At 39.6% G+C, this 20,665-nt stretch overlaps 2 protein-coding genes across 2 annotated transcripts in view; both read left to right on the top strand.

Moving 5' to 3' along the window:
• Positions 1-20,665, top strand: part of LOC113267546 (phospholipid-transporting ATPase ABCA3-like) — a 207,597-nt gene that overhangs the window by 1,088 nt on the left and 185,844 nt on the right. The gene's annotated exons all lie outside the window — the stretch shown is intronic.
• ANKS4B (ankyrin repeat and sterile alpha motif domain containing 4B) lies at positions 9,120-19,000 on the top strand. Its single transcript, XM_026515564.4, has 2 exons — positions 9,120-9,836; positions 16,961-19,000. Exons 1-2 carry the CDS (start codon positions 9,673-9,675, stop codon positions 18,048-18,050), a joined length of 1,254 nt encoding a protein of 417 aa, XP_026371349.1. The 5' UTR covers positions 9,120-9,672; the 3' UTR covers positions 18,051-19,000.

The raw sequence follows: 20,665 nt of genomic DNA on the forward strand, positions 1-20,665 counted from the left end.
TTCCCCAACTTCCTTGATCAAAACGTCACATGCGGCTCTCATTAACAGCACAAATTCCTGGGTCTCACCAAAAGCTGTGGAATCAGGCGCTTCAGGGGACGGTCCTGAGTGGATGTATTGTTTAACAAGCACCACAGAGTCTTAAGATCAAGGAAATTTGGCAAATACCCTGAGGGAGGGAGGCAAGAAAATGAGTGGTTGCTAGCAGTTAACTTCTTCGTGGGAATTAACCCATTATGTTATATGGAATTGAGGAGTGGAAGCAAAAGCCAGGATAAACAGGTTTCTGGGAGTAGAGGTGGTGAAAGGATTTAGATTCTGAGCAGAGGCACGATAGCAATAGTTACTCCTTTCCTCTGAAGCATATTTTCCAAAAAGTGACAAATGTGAAGGTATTCTACCATGATGGTAGTAGAGGATGGAGCGTGGAGGGAAGATTCGGAGAGACCTGGTAAGAAGGTGGTCAGAGAGGCAATAGGCTAATGTGTTGCTCTACCTTCTGAGGCCCCACCCCCAGGCTCCCAGCCCCCAAATTGTGCTTTTTCTCCAGAGTGTGAGGTCTTGCCTTAGGAAAGGGCACCTCTGGTCTCAGCCCCAAACTGGGGGTTCTGGGAGACTAAGGGCAGCACAAAAGCCCTGAGCAGGAGGCATGGAAAGGAGGAGGACCACTGTGGGCTCTGGTGAACTTGGTGAGCACACCGGAGACTAATTTCATTAGCACACTTTGCTTATCACTACAAGGCATTCCCTCCCCTTCCGAATGGATCTCTCCTGGAGGGTCCTGAGGTCACTTACCACTTGCTAATTACCAGGCATTTCTTGAAGGGAATTTTAGGTTGTTATGCATAAGAACAAGGCGGTGTTGTTGCCTCCTTACTTCTGAAAAACAGTTCTTATAAACACCAGTTTACAATTCTTAAATTCCAGGCTTATTGTCTTATTTTCTACAATATAAACATATTAATTGAAGACAACCTAAATGTTATCATCAGGAGATGGTTAGATAAACTATGAATATCTTCAGATACTAAAATGAATCTGTGGATTCAGGTGGATCTGTGAATGCTGATAGTGAAGCTGTCCACAATGACCTTGGAGTTTCAGAGGTGTATGATTAATATGTTTTCATATTTTACTTAGAAAAAGAAAAAAAAAAACTATGTGTGTGTCTATATATTTATGTGTCTGTGCATGGGTATTTGCACTGAAAATCCAGGAATACATTTCCAGAGAGCTAACCGTGTTACCCAGGGGAGGAGACCATGCAGGTATTCAGGGGGTCCAGCCCAGTCTGGCTATGCTCGCCGTTTACAACTGTTGTCAGTTCTGATTGGTTTGCGCTCTCATTCGATTACTGCTTATAAATATATGTACTGTATCATCTGTAGGAATAGGGAGGGGAACTCCTGTTTTTCTAACTTTATTTTTTTCTGTATTGGTTGAATTGTCTTGGTGATAAAATAGCAAATAAAATAACTTTAAAGTGATAATAGCAGTAACAGTAAATCTGAGTTGTATTTAAGGGATCAGTTGTAAGCTCTAGAATCAAATCATGGGTTCAAACTTCATGATATAAAGTTATAACACCCAAGTGAGTGGATTTGGTTCATGAGGCTTCCAAAGTCCATATCCCTATTGTAAAATGAAGAAATGATGCCTAAGAGGTTTAATAACTTTCTCAAGATCATATAGAAAGTTAGCAGCAGAGCTCCAGTGATAAACTAAATCCCGATGTCCATTCCCAAGCTCTTTCTAATTTGTTATGATTTTCTCTTTCTCTCTCTCTCTTTCTCTCTGTGTGTGTGTGTGTGTGTGTGTGTGTATGAGAGGGTGTTTTAAAACTCAGTGCTTCTCCTACAGTTTCAGTTAGCTTTAGAAGTACAAGATGGCATTAATTAGAATTTAGCAGTATAAGATAAATAGGAAGTCTAGAAACTTCTACCAGCTATGCTAATACAGCTTAAAATAGCTTTCAAATGTCAAATATGAATTTAACTTGGGAAAATAAGTGAGACTGTGTCAATGAGAATGTTTTCGAATATCATATGTTAGTTCCTTTAACAGTGTAACTATACGACGTTAATGTTATTTTCCCCTTTGGTTCTTTAGTCAGATCCAAGTTGAATAAGCCTCCTGATAGTCATGGGCTCAGAAAGAACTAGGACAAAGGCATATGAAGCTTCATCGACCTGTAAATATAAAGATAGGGAAGCTTAGGGAAATGGATGACAAAGATGGCTCAGAAGTTCTAAATAAGAACCCATTTACATACGAGTATTAACATAGATTATTCCATAGGTAGTAGCTAGGGCAGTGGTTACCACAGAAGTAGAGAAAAGGTCTCCTTGGCAATGCAACATATTCCTTTTAGTTGATAAATATATGTTACATACTAAAGTTCTGAAGCTGATATGGAGATCTGTTGTAAAAGTCACCATCTTCCACCCCTTCGTGTACTCCTATCCCTTGCAACCTGTTTTGGGGTCAGCCTGTTCCCTGTGCCCTTCACTCCCCCTTGAATCTGGCTGGTTTGACCAACAGAATGTGGTGGAAATGGCAATAGGCCAGTTCTGAGCCTAGCTCTTTGGAGGTCTTTGTATTTAGAGGTAAAGCCTCTAATTTAACTTCAAATGAGATCATTAGGGTGGGCCATAATGCGGTATGACTGGTGTCCTTAAAAGAAGAGGAAATTTGGACAGAGACATATACCGAGGGAAGGCAGCATGAGGGAGAAGATGGCCATCTACAAGCCAAGGAGGGAGGCCCAGAACAGTCCCTCACAGCCCTCAAAAGGAGCCAACCCTGCTGACACTTTGATTTTGGATTTCTAACTTCCATAACTATAAGAAAAAAATTCTGTTGGCTGAGCCAGCCAGTTTGAGGTACTTTGTTGGGGCAGCCCTAGAAGGCAAATACATATTCTCAGATTGAGATACGACTCTGTGTGACTATAGAATGTGTACTCTTTTTCCTGTACCATGGTAAGGGATGGGACCAAAAAGATCCCCAAGTCCTAGTTGTTGTTATTGAGGAAATGCAGAGGAAAGAGAAGAAGTTTTAAGAAAATGCAGTAATTATACATCTAGGATTGACCTAAAGACGGGGGAGAGAGTTCCTACCTTTCTACTAGTAGAACTACTTCTACTCCTGCTTCTATTTCCAGCAGGACGACTACTCATCTACATTCATTGAGTAATGACTACACACCACACACTATGTGAAGTATTTTACAAATACTAACTCTAATTACTGGCAACAACCCTGTAAGTAATATTACTTGCAATAAGTCTGTGGAGTTTTCTCTTCATTTTACTGGCGAGGAAATTGAAGCTCAGAAGTAATCTGCCCAAATTAATGGCAGAATCTAATTTCTGGCTTGGTGTCTGTCAGTCTCTGCCTTAAGAATCCGTGTTCTTAACCATTACTGTAGTAGAGCTTTGTTTCAACACAGTGCATGGTGTTCGCATTTGCCTGGTTTCCAGTTCAACTATCAGCTCTGAGAGAGTTGAGTGGTTTTGATGGTATTTGATGATCTGCTAATGGGTGCTGTAACATATCTCACTTGTGGTAAATTCTGCCATCTTGAAACAAAATGGCAACTAATACAGGTTTTCCGGTGATCATTTGTTCTTGCAATTTTTATAAGAACTTAAGCTTTGGGTAAGGATTCAGGCCACATGATTTTATTGATTAAAGTCTTAAATTCACAGAGCCAGTAATTAAGTAGAAAGGGGAAGAGGCAAAAGAAAAAGGAAATTTGTCTACTTAACAAAGCCAGTTGATTGAAGTGTAGAATTTAAATTCAAAGTCCCTGCTTGGACTTATCCAGCGCTCACATTTTAAAGAATTTGTTTTTGGAAACCTTTATAAAACTCTCCACTGTTACAATGTAATGCCATCTGGGATTTAGCATTTATAAAATGTGCAGTTAAGAGATGCCAAGAGATTCCTCATGCAAACCAGATGGTACAATAACAGCTCTGTCTGTTTTTCTGGCAGAGAAACTGGGCTTTGAATGGCTTGAAACTTATGTGAATAAATTAAGCCCAATCAATACTTCAGGGACATTACAATTTCAATAGTCAACTTACCCACCTAAATATTTTCATAAATGTTTTCATTTGGAGAAGAAAAAAACAAAAGGGCAGACAATGCCTCCATTGATTGCCTCATGTTTGTATTTAACAATGTTTCTAAGAAAAATACCACCAATGACCTTCAACGTGGGAAAGAAAGTTTCTCCGTATTTTAAAAGTGATATATGTGTTTAAATGAGAAGCAGGGTTTTTCAATCTCTTTTGAATGGGAAAAATCCACATCAAATGGTTTGCAGAGTTTTTTTGCTGTGCTGACGAGGAAAAAATACATGTGTAAGTGACATTTTCTGGATAATGGACTTGAAAATGTCTTTACGTCAACAGGTAGCTTTCTCACAAACCCAAGTTCCGCACATACAGTCGTGTATTAATGATGCCTCTTATAACCTTGCATAATTCCTGTAAGTTTTCTGGGTAGCAACAGGACTTTTGTAATCCCTTTTAATTTTTTTCACTTTCTGTTATTGCTTTTATTTTCATTAAAATTCATAATAAGATGCTCATTAGATGAAGTAATCTTGTTAAAAGCAAACATTTTGCTTAGATCTTTTCTTTTTCCTTATTAGGTGAAAATGTGCTTCCCTCCCATACAAGTGAATTTCCTCTGTAATTAGGCATGAATAGCTTTGGAGAACAAATACAGGCTTCTTTTGAAAACCAGATCTCTTGAGGTTTAGGGTGCAATCTCATTAATAAAAATATGTGTTTCTGGATTGCACAAGCCATTGAATTTCTTTCCCAATTAGCAGTGAATGGTTTTTCAGAACAAAGGAGAAGTTTGGTTTCCACTTTGCTGGCATTGGTTTTCCTTGGGGTAGACTGGAGGTACCAACTACCACTAATCTTTGTTCCTTCCCTCTCTCTGCCTGGGCAAAGGAACACATAGAACTCTGTTTTATAGATAAGTCAGAATCCTAAGTAAATTCTCCATCCTAGGGCTACTTCCTTTCAGCCAGGATTGGACTCCAGGGTAGATGGGACAACTGTTTACAACATTCAGCTGTCAGGTGGCAGGAGAGGCCAGAAAATTATAAACACAACAATGAAGAGTAGACAGTGCTTTTGCTTTGTGGGGAGGAGGAGAGCCATTAGTGAGAGACTCTCTCCAAGTGCTTCCCCTCGGGGGGCCCAATTAACCCTGTTTTCTCTGGGTCATTGGCAAAATGAAGTGTTTGGTCTACAGGCCTCTGAAAAGTGAAATACTTAAATGCTCCCTTTGAACCTAAGTGGCAGCCAGAGGGACATAGAAATCACTAGCTGGATGTTTCTCTAAAATTATACTAATACGGCAGAAGTAGAACCAGGTGGGGGCAGGACAGATTTGGTTACAACAGGAAGTTGATGAGGGCCTTGACTTGCTCACTAATAGAACAATTCAGGAGAGGGTCAGGGGCATTTAAGTCTGACCCTTAAAGTCTCCACCAGTGTGTAGGGCAGGTATTCTTCTCTGACCTTCAAAGAGCCCGGCAACATACTGTTGGAACAGACCCAACTACTTTTTTCCACAAGGCCAATTACTATCAAAACATAATGTCACAAGCCACAGTTGCCCCACAATTATCCAGACCCCTCATGAGCAGTTAGTGTCTAAAATATATGCAAATCTTAGTTTTTTTCATTAATCTCTGCCCTCACCATCTCCTTCCAATTTTGTTTCCTTTGTACTTCGAGAAATACAGTAGAAAATAAGAAGAAAGACCAATTACTAAGTTTTAGTTCTCTCTCTTTCTCTGTTCCCTTAGCCACAATCACATGCTTCTCCCCATTTATAAAACCATACTTTACAGTTTGTAAGGAATTTCACCTCATTTCACCTGTATACTATCAGCTTAGATGATGATATGATCATGAGCAATATTCCCCAATTTTATCCACAAAGAAATGGAGATTCAAGTAGATGCTGTAAGTTCTTCTAGATCATATGGACTTCAGGTTTTCTAGATCCAAGTTCCACCCTCTCTGTCAACCTCATCTTGAGGGAATGAGTTAAGGAGGATCTTCAAGTTTGGGATTTATTTCTGCGTTATGTCCCCTTCCCAACCCATTCTTTTGAAGAAGTTTTTCTAAGGAAATGCCAAAGGGTGCTAGGATATTTACCATTAAAAAAAAAAAAAAAAAAAAAAAGCTCAGATGTCTTACCATTTCACAGGAGAGTTTAAGTCCAAGTTGTAAGTACTAATGGAGAACTCTTCCTTCTGCATTTTCAACACTTCTCATCTATGATTGCTCTGCCCTTTATTTTTGCTTCCATCCTCATCCTTATCACTCTCCTTCTCCCCATCATTATTATCACATTATCATTATCATCATCTTCATCTCATAACCGATTCCTTGTTTGATTGGCTCTTAGCATTCTACTACAAATAATCCATCTTTGAGAAGCCCTCTCTTAGGTTACATACCAATTTTCTATTTTAGAGTGCATTCATGAATACAATTATCTTTAAATTAAAGTGGCTTATGCAAAAATTAGTTGAGGAACATGACCTTGTTCTCAAAGTATCCACAATCGTGTTCAAATATTTCACTCTCTCTGGGATAAAAAAAAATTATTTTCCCGCTTTATAAATAAATAAATAAATAAATAATAAATAAATAAATAAATTAATTAAATAATTAAATAAATAAATAAAGCAGCTGCCCTCCGGGTTGCTTATACAGCTACTATTGGTGTTCTCATAGAAACCACGAAAAGGAAAAAACATTGACCCTTGGAGGTAATTATTGTGAGGGGCTTGCAGATGAAAGCTTTGTACTTTCTCAAAGAGGACAGATACTTTATCTTAGAATAAAGGCTTAGACAAAAAGAGATAAGAAGAATAAATAGTTACGGACTTTGAAAATAGGTCTTCCTCACTTCAATTCCATGGACTGTTATTCGAACATATTAAATACTTTTGTGGGGTGCCTGGGTGGCTCATTCGGGCAAGCATCTGCCTTCAGCCCATGTTATGATCTCAGGATCCTGGGATTGAGCCCCATGTGGGGCTTCGTGCTTGGTGGGGAACCTGCTTCTCCCTCTCCCTCTGCTGCTCCCCCTGCTTGTTTTCTCTCTTTCTCTCTCTCTGTAAAATAAATAAAATATTTTTAAAAAAAGATTTTGTAACAATATGGGAAATACTTATGGTGGATTAAAGAAAGGGAAAAACAATCCAAAATGTTATGTATTTGATGGTAAAAACTATGTAAAATATATACCACAAGAAAATACATAAATAGTTCATCAGCTGTGTACGGTCATGGGTTCTAATATTATTGTTGTGTCTTCAGAGGACATGGTCTACATGAAAACCATCATCTGATGTTTATTGAGGCCTGCACTGGTTCTATTAGGTGGGCAATTTGTTATAAATATTTTCTGTGTGCTTGAAAAGAACATGTATTTTCTATTGAGTATGGAGTTCTACATAGGATTGTTAAATCAAGCTTTTTAATTGTGTTCAAATCTTTTGTATTTTTACTGATCTTTAGTCTGATTGATAGATACCATTAAGAGGGTGTGTTAAAATCTCCTACTGTGATTGTTCTTCCAATTCTATTAATTTTTGTTTTTTCTATTTGGGGGCTATGTTATTATGTACATACAAATTTAGGACTATCATATTTTCTTGATGAATTGTTCCTTTCATCATTATGTATTATCTGTTTTTATCCCTAGCAATTTTTTTGGTCTAAATTATATTTTGTCTGATGTAAATACAGCTATACCATTTTTATCAATATTTTCCCTTTTTTTTTTGAGATTTTAGTTATTTATTGAGAGAGAGGGAGAGAGAGAGTGCACATGTGTGCATGTTGGGGGGAGGGACAGAGGGAGGAGAGAGAGAATTTCAAGCAGACTCCATGCCAGGCGCAGAGCCCGAAGCAGGGCTCGATCTCACCATCCTGAAATCATGACCTGAGAGGAAATCAAAAGTTGGATGCTTAACCAACTGAGCCACACAGGTGTCCCTGTCAGCATTTTCTTGATAAAACTTTTCCATTTTTTGCTTTCAATTTTTCTACAATTTTATATTTTAGCTGTGTCTATTGTAGATAAGATATAGCTGAGTCTTCTGACTGATGAATTTGATCCATTTACATTTATTTTTTTTACAGATAGATTTGGACCATGTTTTTGGTTTCATATTGTGCTCTTTATTTACACTAACTTTTCCAGTGGAAGTTATTGATTTAAGATATTTCTCCTTTTCTGATTTAGGCATAAAAACTACTAATTTCTTCCCCAAGCTCTGTTTTAACTGTATCCTATAAATTTTGAGATGTTGTGTTCTCATTTTCATTCAGTTCAAAATAAATCTGATAAAGGATTTTTGTCCAAAATATATAAGGAACTCTTATAACTCAATAATAAGATAATATCCTAATGAGAAAAATGGGCAAAGAACTTAAATATAAGATGTAAGAATGGCTAGTAAGCACCTGAAAATGTGCTCAACGTCACTAATCATTAGGAAATGCAAAGTAAAACCATAATGATACCACTTTACACCCACTAAGGATGGCCATAAACAAAAAGACAATAGAAGCTGCAAGGATATGGAGAAATTCTTGCCATCCATTGCTAGTGGGAATGTGAAAGTGTGGTCGCTTTGGAAAACAGTTTGGCAATTTCTGAAGAAGTTGAATATAAATTGCCATATAACCCAGCCATTCTACTCTTTGGTATAAACAAGAGACAAAATGAGACATAAAGATATATGTCTACACAGACCCGCATGTGAATGCTCATAGCATTACTCATAAAACCAAAAAGAGAAAACAATCTAAATGTCCATCAGCTACTGGATGAATAATGAAAATTTGGTATATTGGTATAATAGAATATTATTCAGCAATAAAAGGGAAGTATTGTTACATACTAAAAAATGAATGAATCTCAAAAAATTATGTGAAACTAAAAAAAAAAAACCCTAGACACAAAGACTATATATTTTATGATTCCATTTATGTGAAATGCCCATATAAAGCAAATCTATAGAGACAGAACACAGATTAGTGGTTTCCTGGGGTTGGGAATGGGAATGGGGATTGATTACAAATGAGCATGAAGGATGTTTTGAGAGTGATAGATACGTTCTAAAATTGGATTATGGTGATACTTGCACCACTCTGTAAATTTGCCAACAATCATTGACTTATACACTTAAATGGGTGAATTTCATAGTATGTAAATTACACCTCAATAAAATAGTTTTAAAAAATAGACCTCCCCAGTGAACTAGACTAGTTCTGAATTGTTTGGAAATTGTTTTGTACATTCTGTGCCTAGATGACCAATATTACATTCGAGACTTGCTAATGGACATAGAGAAATTAAATGTGCCTTACAACACTCAAGAGAAACACAGCAGGCCTTAATACTCGACGTCATAGCCATTCCAGAAAGGAAAGGTCCAAGTTCAGCACCATGAACCTTTCTGGCTGCCCTCCATGGAGGGAGGCTAAAATGAGCTTTGTCCTGGAGTGACACTCTTCCTTGTCACTGATTAACCAGCTTTGTAGGAAGTCTGCTCCACCAACAACCGGCTCTTTTGGACAGTGCTATCTGGCCAGGCTTTGGTGAGCAGAAAAAATGTCCACTCGCTACCACCAAGCTGCTAGTGATAGCTACCTGGAACTTTTGAAAGAGGCCACTAAGAGAGATCTGAATCTTTCCGATGAAGATGGCATGACTCCCACACTCCTGGCAGCCTACCATGGGAATCTGGAAGCCCTAGAAATAATCTGCAGCCGAGGGTAGGTTCAACCTGATAGTTTTGATTGGAGACAATGCTTCTGGTAGGATTTTGCAGACAGCAGCAAGAGACAGCGAAGTCAGTGGAAATCCTTTGTCCTTTATAGACTGTCTAAATAATCGTCTTTTTAGAGAAAGAGAGAAAACTGCCTAGAGGTGCTCTTTTCACGCTAAGAACTGGCACCGTGGGGATGGTTCATCCCTTATGAGCCACACATAGAAAGATTCTGAACTCTAAGCCTTTGTTATCTGCCTTGGGGGGGGCGTTATATTTTAATTCTGTGCTTTTAAAAAAAATCTTTTCCATGAAATGTAAATGGTTGACTCTTTAAAAATGAATCACTGTTCTACTTGACTTTAAGATGTCAACCTTGATTGGAAAAAATGATGTGTTTTTATTTTATTTTATTTTTATCTGTGCCATTATAATCCCACAGCCTTTTATTAATATTCAATCCTAAAGCAAGCCCATGATTCTTAGATGAAGTAGTTGGCTTTACAAGCTATAAAAGGGAACCTCAGCCTATCTGAACTTTATTACCTTTCTAGCTATTAGATATGCCCACACCATCCGCCCCCCCAGTTCTAATGCAGCAATTATCTAGCTCTTTTCTTCTGATTGTTACCAGAGGGGCTAGGCAGTGTTGGCAACTATAACCCACCAGGAGTAAAGAAAAGACAAAAAGAAAATGTTAATAAAGGAGCTAAGTGAATTAATTTCAATTTCATACATATTTATTTATATATATCTGCAACATGCCGGCCATTTTACTGGCCACTGGAGATGCTGTGTTCAACAAGAGAGACACCATTCCTCTCCTCGTGGTGATCAGATTTAAGAGAGGAAGACAGAAATTAAGTCAGTCATGTATGATGGATGTTACAAAGGGGGAAAGAGACAGCACTAAATAAATAACACAGACATCCATCCCAATCCAAAGAGTGAGGGTAGGCTTTCCAGAGCCTTGAAGCTAGGACTTAAAGGTGAGAAGATACCTGTAAAGCTGGCCAAGAGGTGGAAGTAAGAATGTTTCCTCCAAGTGAGAGCACTGTGTGTTCTAGGCACTGAAGCTGAGCATGGCTTTTAATGGGGAGAGGCCAGATCACAAGAGCCTGGTAAATTCTGCTGTGGACTTGAACTTCGTCCTAAAGGCACAGGAAGCCATTGTCAGGTTTACACAGGGTGGCCACCTGGTAGATTTGTGTTTATAAAACTTACTCAGGCAGCTGTACAGCAGTCACAGAAAATGTTCAGGGGCGGTTTTAATGGTTGACATGAGAGACCAGCAGGACGAGGGCAGTGGCAGTGAGGATGAGGAGACAGGGATGGATTTGAGTGGCAGTTTGGATGCAGAATCAATTACAGTTGACTGGATGTTGTGGTGGGTGGAGGAAGAGGAAGGTAAGGCTCCACATTCTGTTGTGTTAAGTAGTCTTGGAGTACATACGCTGAAGAAAATGTCTTGTACAGGTTTTCTTAGGTTCCCATATTGACCATAGCATAGGAACTGTGGGAAATCAATTTGTCAATTAGATTTAAGGGGGTTAAAAAGGGAAACAAATTAAGAATTGGGGGCGCCTGGGTGGCTTAGTCATTAAGCGTCTGCCTTCGGCTCAGGGCATGATCCTGGAGTCCTGGGATCGAGCCCCACATCAGGCTCATACACTGGTAGCCTGTTTCTTCGTTTCCCACTCCCCCTGCTTGTGTTCCCTCTCTCGCTGGCTGTCTCTCTCTCTGTCAAATAAATAAAATAAAATCTTAAAAAAAAATTAAAAATTGAAATTAGAAGTTTATCAGTCATTGATCATTGACAGTAGGTCACGTGGTAACCGTTAATATCCAATATCTGGCTTTGTTAAAAATTGTTTCTTTCTTTTCAAAATTTAAAGGTGAAAAGCAATAACTACATTTGTTATCTTATATTTGGAAGATGGTCCCAATTAACAAAATTTCATTTTGCCTACAAAGTGTACGTGAGTTTTTTTAGTTTTGTTTCATTTTCTAATGGAAGCAAGTTATCTTCCTCCCTGATTCTTTTTTTTTTTTAAGATTTTATTTATTTATTTGACAGAGAGAGAAAGAGAGTGAGCACAAGCCGGGGGGTGGGGGGCGGGAGAGGGAGAAGCAGGCTGCCTGCTGAGCAGGGAGCCTGATGCAGGACTTGATACCAGGACCCTGGGATCATGACCTGAGCTGAAGGCAGATGCTTAACTGACTGAGCCACCCAGGTGCCCCTTCCTCCCTGATTCCTAAAGCAACACACACTTGTTGCAAAATTTTATATCATAGTAGAAAGACGTATTTAATAAAGTAAAAATCAAACCAATTTCAACAGTCATTAACATTTAGGCATATATCCTTCCAGACTTTTTCCTTTGAGAACATGTACACACGAGTACATTTTTCCCCCTTATAAAAGGCATTCATATTATACAAACTATTTTGAAATCTGCTTCTAATTATTTCACAATAGATTATGGACCGTTTGCACTTTTTTTCTTCATTTGTAACTTTAAAGGAGAAATCTATGCCACTGTTTTAATGACTACATGGTATTCTGTTTTAAGATTTCATCATAATTTATTTAATCGGTTGCTTGCTCGTGACATTTAAATTTGAATCCAGTCTTTTAACTTATAAATAAGTTGAAATGAACATCCTTCCTTATTCATCTTTGTACAAAGGTCTAATACTTCCTTAGGATAAATTCTTAAAGGCAGAATTGTTGATTCAAGAGGGTGCTATGTTTTAAAAGCTTTTGGCACACATTGTGCCAGGAAATTTGAACCACTTTATGATTCCCCCATCATTGTTCATTTTCCCATACTCTTGCCAAAACTGAGTATTACTATTCTTTTTAATCCTTGCCTATCTGATGGGCAAGAAAATGGTAGTGCATCATTTTCATTTACATTTCTTTGATTATTAGTAAGTCCAAATATTCTTTATGTAGAAAAGCATTTTTGAAAGATTGATTTTTTTTTTTTCTGAGAACAGCTTCACATACACAAAAAATCAAATTAACTCAAAAGAAAAAATTGAAATGGACCAGATGCTCAGAGTAAGTTCATATAAGCAAATTGCCTATTTAGTGACAATACTAGTCCAGCTTTAAAAATTATTGCCCAAATGCGCTGACCTACCAAAAAGCAAGGGCAAAATATGGATTATTTTAAAACCTTTTCAGTAAGTTTCACCTTTGGGGAAGAAAAAAAGGGAAAGAAATCAATGCTAGACTGAATTGAGCCCAGGAAACCATATAGCATCAATATAGGACTCAGATCATCAAACGAGGGGGGACCAGTTCATGAATCCCTGGGCAGGTATGTGTAATGGTTCTATCAAGAAGTATGAAAGACACCAAAGATTGGGGCGCCTGGGTGGCGCAGTCGTTAAGCGTCTGCCTTCGGCTCAGGGCGTGATCACACCATTTTGGGATTGAGCCCCACATCAGGCTCCTCCGCTAGGAGCCTGCTTCTTCCTCTCCCACTCCCCCTGCTTGTGTTCTCTCTCTCGCTGGCTGTCTGTCTCTGTCAAATAAATAAATAAAATCTTTAGGAAAAAAAAAAAAAAAGACACCAAGGATTGACACACAAAGATTGAATTTAGAAGGACCTCATGAAACTTGTCATTAGAAAATATTTTGATTTAAGTTATACACAAACTTGGAAAGTTGCCTTTAAGTAGAATTTTTGCAAGAGGAAATAGCTTAAATGCACAAGGGAAACTCTTGAATCATCTTACCAAGTTTCATCTATAAAGTTGGAATTTTGCATTTGCAATTTTCTTAAAATGAGACCCATCTTTGGGGTCAATCTCAAGGTTTTCTTCATGTCCTTCCTCCCATCTTGAAAGGATCATTTAAAAATATTCCCTTGAGAAAAGAAAATTCCACTACTTTGTATGTCCCAAAGCATGTAGATTTAACCTAAACTTCTTAATACCCTTAATATCCCCACCATAGCTCATTCCTCTCAGTAATTTCTTTTTTAAATTACCCAATCCCACAATAATTTCAGGCAAATTTAACCGGTGTGTTTTTGTTTAGGTTTATAGTACCATCTTGGATGTTTTTACAATCCTTCTTTGATGTCTGGAGTATTTAAGGAGTCTTGGTGCTTGGTTAAAATAAATAAAAAATAAAACTACATCTTTGGGGGTGAGGCACTATGCCCCCCTAAGGTACGCAACTGCACTAAGGCTGAAAACGGTTTCCTTTGACCCAAAACAATTAAATCAGGAGCACTGACCAGACCTTTTGGACGTGACTGCCCAACAGAACGGTCTTATTTCGTATTTGCTTTCCTTAGATTGAATTTCATTTTCTTACCTTCCTCTTTGCCCGGATGTCTCTTGCCCCATCTCCATGCACTCTGGTCACGCTGAAATGTACTCCTGGTTCCCCAGATATGCCATGTTTAACATCACCCATATGTGCATCTGTTCATGCTGTTCTCTGCTCAGGAGAAAGTTGCCAACTGCCAGCGTATGGGCTGGATCTAGTCCACAAATATGGTTTATTTGGACCTCACTGTATTTTTCTTTTAAATTTGAGCCAACATTTAAAAATCAAAAAATCCCACATGAAATTCTGAATTTCTGGCTCTGTTTGGAAAATGGAAGCTCTGGCTGTATTGTGTCTGCTTTTATTCGAGGTGGCAGTCAGCTGTTGAGCGACAGCTCTCCTTTCTCGTTGGAGCTTGCACTCAACTATGACTTTGTCGAAGGAAGAAACCTGTCTCCATTCAGTTACATTCCCTGCTTGGTGTCTTTAGGTTGAGTCTAAGACTTCTGCTAGGAGATTCTATAGAAAGGACAAAGAGACACAGGCTTGGCCCTCTGAGGCATATTATCTAACTAGAGAGATTGGTGCATAAATGTTGGACAGATTAAGTAAGATTTAAGTATTAAAAAGTTGCAGGGCCTATTATAGTGCTATTAGACAGGTGTGAGAAAAACATATATGAAATTAGGGATTAGGAATTTAGAGACAAGGGAAATGATAATAATGTGTATTGAGGATTCAACTATGTCCCAAGCGCTTTTCTAATGCTTTATGTTAACTTAGTCACATTACAACTCCATGAAAATTATCCTCATCCTCATCCAGATGAGGACACTGAGTCCTATAAAAGTTGAGCTTGAGGCCTCGTAGCTGGTGAAGTAGAAAAACTGAGGTGTGTTCAGGTAAGACTGTCTTTTGTGGTCGACCGCTCGACTCAGAGGCGGGCCTGATCCCAAGTGCGCTGCCTGTGTAACACCAGACAAATGAGTTAGGCACCCGGAGCCTTATTTTACCCCTCTGATAATTATCCCGGTCTTTCTCTGAGAAGGGGATGGTGACAGTTTTTGGTGGTGATGGCACTGAATGTGTAGATGCTCATAACTGAAAACTGGGAGGAGGTAGGGGTTCCCACAGAGGAGTTACAAATCTGATTCATCAAATTACTGGACACTGGTCGGGCCGCACTAACGGGCGCAACTCTTCTCAATCTGCCGTGAGCCTATAGATCACCTTGGGATCTTGTTAAACTTCAGATTCTGATTCAGGAAGTCCGGGCAGGGGTCCAAGATTCCGCATTTGTAGCAAACCAGCAGCTGCCGCCGCTACTACTAATCCAGGGAACAAACTTTGAGTAGCGCGGAATAGTGGAAGGGTCACAGAGCATTGATGTGTCAAGGGCACAGATGTCTCTCCTGTTTCCACATCCTTCTCACCAAGAGTGTCAAGAGGCCTTCTCAGACCCTCTTTCCTGTCCTCCCTTGGGGCCAGCCTGGGGGAAGTTTAGTGGGATCCTGATTTGGGGGTCTAGCCTAGGGTGAGGGAAGATGCCCTTTAGTACCTGTATTACCAGAGTTCTCAGCAGGGATTCGGGCTTGGGGCCAGAGCCATAGTAACAATAAGTTACTACTTTACTTTCTGTTTGCGCCTGTTTGTAATTCACCATCTCACAGGAAGGGTGCCGTTGTAGCCTGGGGCAAGATTCCATTAGGCTTTCATTCATCTCACAAATGTTCACTGAGCATTGACCAAGTGCCTGTTTCTATGCTGGCATGGGGTCTCTGGCCATCTAACGTGCCCCCAATTCCACCACAAACTGTTGCAGAACTATTCACATATAGGACGCTGTAATTACAGGGAAGTAAGTGGGGGAGTCAGTGCAGATGTTCTACCCTTTTAATGAATAATGGTTATAGCAGACACAGTTTGCTACCTACCCAACATCCATTACCCTCTTCTTTCTTGTTAGCGGGATCCCAGTGTTGCTCAGTTATTTATTTTCCTGCATGTGACTCTGGTGGTAACACTGTTAGAGTGGGAACCAGCTCTTACCAGCTCATAAGAGATGATTGCTAAATTTTCAGGAAGTCTAAGAGTCTGATAAACAGTCATTATTAAAAATAAAGGTATTTAAACTTATGGTTTAATATACTATACTTTTAAATACTCAAAACTTATCATTTCTTAATTATTTGAGTACATTTTACTATTATCTATTCTCTTAAGATTTTGCATGTCTATTATATCTACATATATGGTGGGAATAATTTATAAAGGTGTGCTACTGTACATCTCTTCCAAACTCCATGTCCAGTACTATCACATTAATAGCTTGGATTTTGCCATGGTGGGTGTATTTACAACCCAAAATTGGCACATGCTATAGATCAGAGCTTTGATCTTTTTCCCTGTGGATAAACTAGTTAGACATTTACCAGCACACCACTGGGTAATCTTATCCCCAGCTGCGGGCGGGGGGGGGGGGGGGGGGGGGGGGGGGCTGAGGAGGGGGTAGAATTTTAATCGACTTAGGTTAAAAATGGTAGCTCTATTTCTCTTCCTATAGGCATACAACCCAATTGTAGACAACAAGACATGAAAGTTGCTTTTTTGGGAGAGTTCTTGGAAAGCTTTCCTTGCTTCTGGAAAGGAGACTAAGGGTAGAGATGAGCTCTTCCTGTCTCTGGTCATGTGATGTCTAGGTGTGACATAGCTGGACTTTCAGAATGCTAAGGCAGGATTAACATGTATTTTGTTCATTTTTGTTTTATTTTTATTTTTTTGGACCTCCGATTCTAAGAAAAAAAATTTTTTGTATGTATTTTTGATATTTTCTCTTCTAGAGGGGACCCCAATAGATGCGACATCTGGGGAAATACTCCTCTGCATTATGCAGCCTCCAATGGTCATGCCCACTGTGTTTCATTCCTGGTCAACTTTGGTGCCAACATCTTTGCCCTAGACAACAACTTACAGTCTCCCCTGGATGCTGCTGCCAGCAGAGAGCAAAATGAATGTGTTGCTCTCCTGGATAAGGCTGCCACTGCCCAGAATATCATGAACCCCAAGAAAATTACCAGGCTGAAGGAGCAGGCTCAGAAGAATGCTAGGAGGCAGATCAAAGAATGTGAGAAGCTCCAGGAGAAGCACCAAAATAAGATGGCTCGCAACTACAGCAAGGAGGAGTCTGGGACTCTTTCTTCTTCCAAGGGCACTTTCTCCACGTCATCCCTTTCAAATGCTGCTGCTTCCGGTACATTTGGGTCACTGTCTAAGGGCATTAAAGACACCTTCAAGATAAAGTTCAAGAAGAACAAAGATACAGCAGAGCAGGTAGGAAAGGAGAGCAGAAGTGGGCAGAGGAATGTGATGGAAGTGTTCAGAGAAGAGGAGGAAGATGCATTCTCAGGGGACTTCCAAGACAAGCTCCAGTTCTCAGAAGAGGAGGACAGATGTGCGCAACATGAATCCATTCTCAACCGTCCAGGTCTAGGAAATATTGTTTTAAGAAGGAACAAGATAACAAGTTCTGAAGACATCTCAGACAGCAAGAGGGAATTCGGGTTTAAAATGAGCAGTGAATTGCTACAGAGACACGGAACAGCAGAGGCTGATGAAGCTGAGGCTGATAAAGAGGAAGAGGACAACAGCCAGGAAGATGATCTGCCTTGGGATGAGGATGAAGTGGAGTGGGAGGAAGATGTGGTTGATGCTACTCCTCTGGAAGTATTTTTGCGGTCCCATCATCTGGAAGAATTCCTTCCCATTTTCATGAGAGAGCAGATTGATCTAGAAGCTCTGTTGCTTTGCTCTGATGAGGACCTTCAGAGTATACAAATGCAGCTCGGTCCCAGGAAGAAAGTTCTTAATGCCATAAACAGAAGGAAGCAGGTGCTCCAACAGCCTGGACAACTGGTCGACACCAGCCTCTGATGGATTGTTGGGTCCACAGGGTGAGTCTGCAGCAATGGGGTGATGCTGTGGCCCATGGAAACACTCAGGCAACACCTCCTCTGCCCAATGCCAGACCGCTGGGAATGGTTTCTAGGGTTTCAGAGATACCCTCCTAAGAAAGAGGCCCTAACTGTATGCTGAGAAATACTCTATACCTGTGTACTCTGACCACCAGTGAGCAACCCAAGGAGATCTGGGAATAAAAAATGGTGTTTTTCTTCAATTATCTTTTTGATACTATTGTATATAGAAAGGGTTAAATGGATGACAGAGAAGGGAATAACTTTCTTTTCCAACTCTGGACTTAAAATTTATAATCTCTCATCACACAAGTGTGCTGCGTACTTTCTGGTCCTCAAAGCCTGAGGACTCCAACTCCAGTTCTGTTCTTAGTTCTATGACTTTGTCTGTTGGTGGAGACTTGAGTTCCTCCATTGGCCTGAGGCTTCATGCCCAACTTAAATGTGTCTAACCCCTCAACAGATGTTTACATATTTACAAATAATGGACATGGGTCTATAATACTCCTGCCTGGGAACCGAGATAGAGTGGAAGGTAGGGAGAGTGAAGAAAGAAATAGAATACAGGGTACCTTTTATATAATATGAATTGTATCTCCCCCAAATTCATATGTTGAAACCTTAAGCCCCAACATAACTGTATTTGGAGGTAGGACCTTTAAAGAGGTGATTAAGGTTAAATGATGTCATAAGGGTCAGAAGGGACACAAATGGATGGTGCCCTTGTAAGAGGAAGAGACACCAGGAAGGCACATGCACCAAGAAAAGGTCATGTGAGGACACAGAAAGAAGACAGCCACCTGCAAGCCAAAGAGAGAGGCTTCAGGAAAAACCAAGCCTTCCAACACCTTGATCTTGCACTTCCAGCCTTCAGAGATGTAAAAAAATAAATTTCTGTTGTTTAAGCCACCCAGTCTGTGGTACTTTGTTATGGCCGTCTTAGCAGTCTAACACAGCGCCGAAGCAAGAGGATAAGAGTGGAGAGAAAGGAAGGATGGTGAAAAAAAGTCTGGCCCATTTGATAATTTTTCTAAAGGTAAGTGGCTTCTGAAATTTCAAGAAGGGGGAAAAATCTAGGTCATTGGTAGGAGAAAGCTGATGGTAAAAGGAAATGTTACATTGTCACGCTCGTTATGTGCATATCTTTTGTTTACTGTTGTCTGTTCCCATCACCACATGTCTGAATACATGGAAGTTCTACAATATAAATTGGCAGCATTACTTTTTTTTTTTTTTAAGTGATGATGATCTTTATTATTTAACTCCAGTGGAGCTGCCATACACTGTTTCTGATATATATATATATATATATATATATATATATTTTTTTTTTTTTTTTAATAATGATTTTTTATTATATTATGTTAGTCACCATACAGTACATCCCCGGTTTTCGATGTAAGGCTCGATGATTCATTAGTTGTGTATAACACCCAGTGCACCATGCAATACGTGCCCTCCTTACTACCCATCACCGGTCTATCCCATTCCCCCACCCCCCTCCCCTCTGTAGCCCTCAGTTTGTTTCTCATAGTCCATAGTCTCTCATGTTTCATTCCCCCTTCTGATTACCCCCCCTCTCTTTATCCCTTTCTTCCCCTACTGATCATTCTAGTTCTTATGTTCCATAGATGAGAGAAATCATATGATAGTTGTCTTTCTCTGCTTGACTTATTTCACTTAGCATTATCTCCTCCAGTGCCGTCCATGTTGTAGCAAATGTTGAGAACTCGTTCTTTCTGATTGCTGAGTAATATTCCATTGTATATATAGACCACAACTTCTTAATCCAGTCATCTGTTGCAGGGCATCTCGGCTCCTTCCACGATTTAGCTATTGTGGACATTGCTGCTATGAACATTGGTGTGCATATGGCCCTTCTCTTCACTACGTCTGTATCTTTGGGGTAAACACCCAGTAGTGCAATGGCTGGATCATAGGGTAGCTCAATTTTTAACTTTTTAAGGGACCTCCACACTGTTTTCCAGAGTGGCTGTACCAACTTGCATTCCCACCAACAATGTAGGAGGGATCCCCTTTCTCCACATCCTCTCCAACAATTGTTGTTTCTTGCCTTGTCTATTTTTTGGCAGCATTACTTCTGACATTTTTTAGTAGCAATCCCAAATTCCAACCGAAGCCCTACTGAATAGCTAAGCTTCACTGGATTTTTATAGCCAGGACGGACATCAAGTGGAATTTAGCATTGATTGTGTGTATAATATGGAAACAGCTGTTCGTCTTCAGCATGGTTCCTCATGCACATCTGTTTGGGTTACTTCAAGAGGCACCATGGAGAGGATAAGCTCAAGGAGGATACAGATGTTTACATCTGATGAACAATTGGCTCATTCTTCCTCAATGGATTGATTCAGAAAGATTGTCAGTCATGGAATAAATATGTTGCCCTAGGGGATGATTATGTGTACAAATACTGCATTTTGTTGGTCTGGAATACACTGAGGTTGTGTTTACTTTCAAAAAATGTGCACAAAAGCAGTTGCCGCATAGAAGACACCCAGGAAAAGTTTGTTGTGTCTGAGCCTGCCTGTATCGGACTTCATTATTTTAGAT

This window comes from Ursus arctos, unplaced genomic scaffold (assembly GCF_023065955.2).
Source record: "Ursus arctos isolate Adak ecotype North America unplaced genomic scaffold, UrsArc2.0 scaffold_2, whole genome shotgun sequence".
NCBI classification, from domain to species: domain Eukaryota; kingdom Metazoa; phylum Chordata; class Mammalia; order Carnivora; family Ursidae; genus Ursus; species Ursus arctos.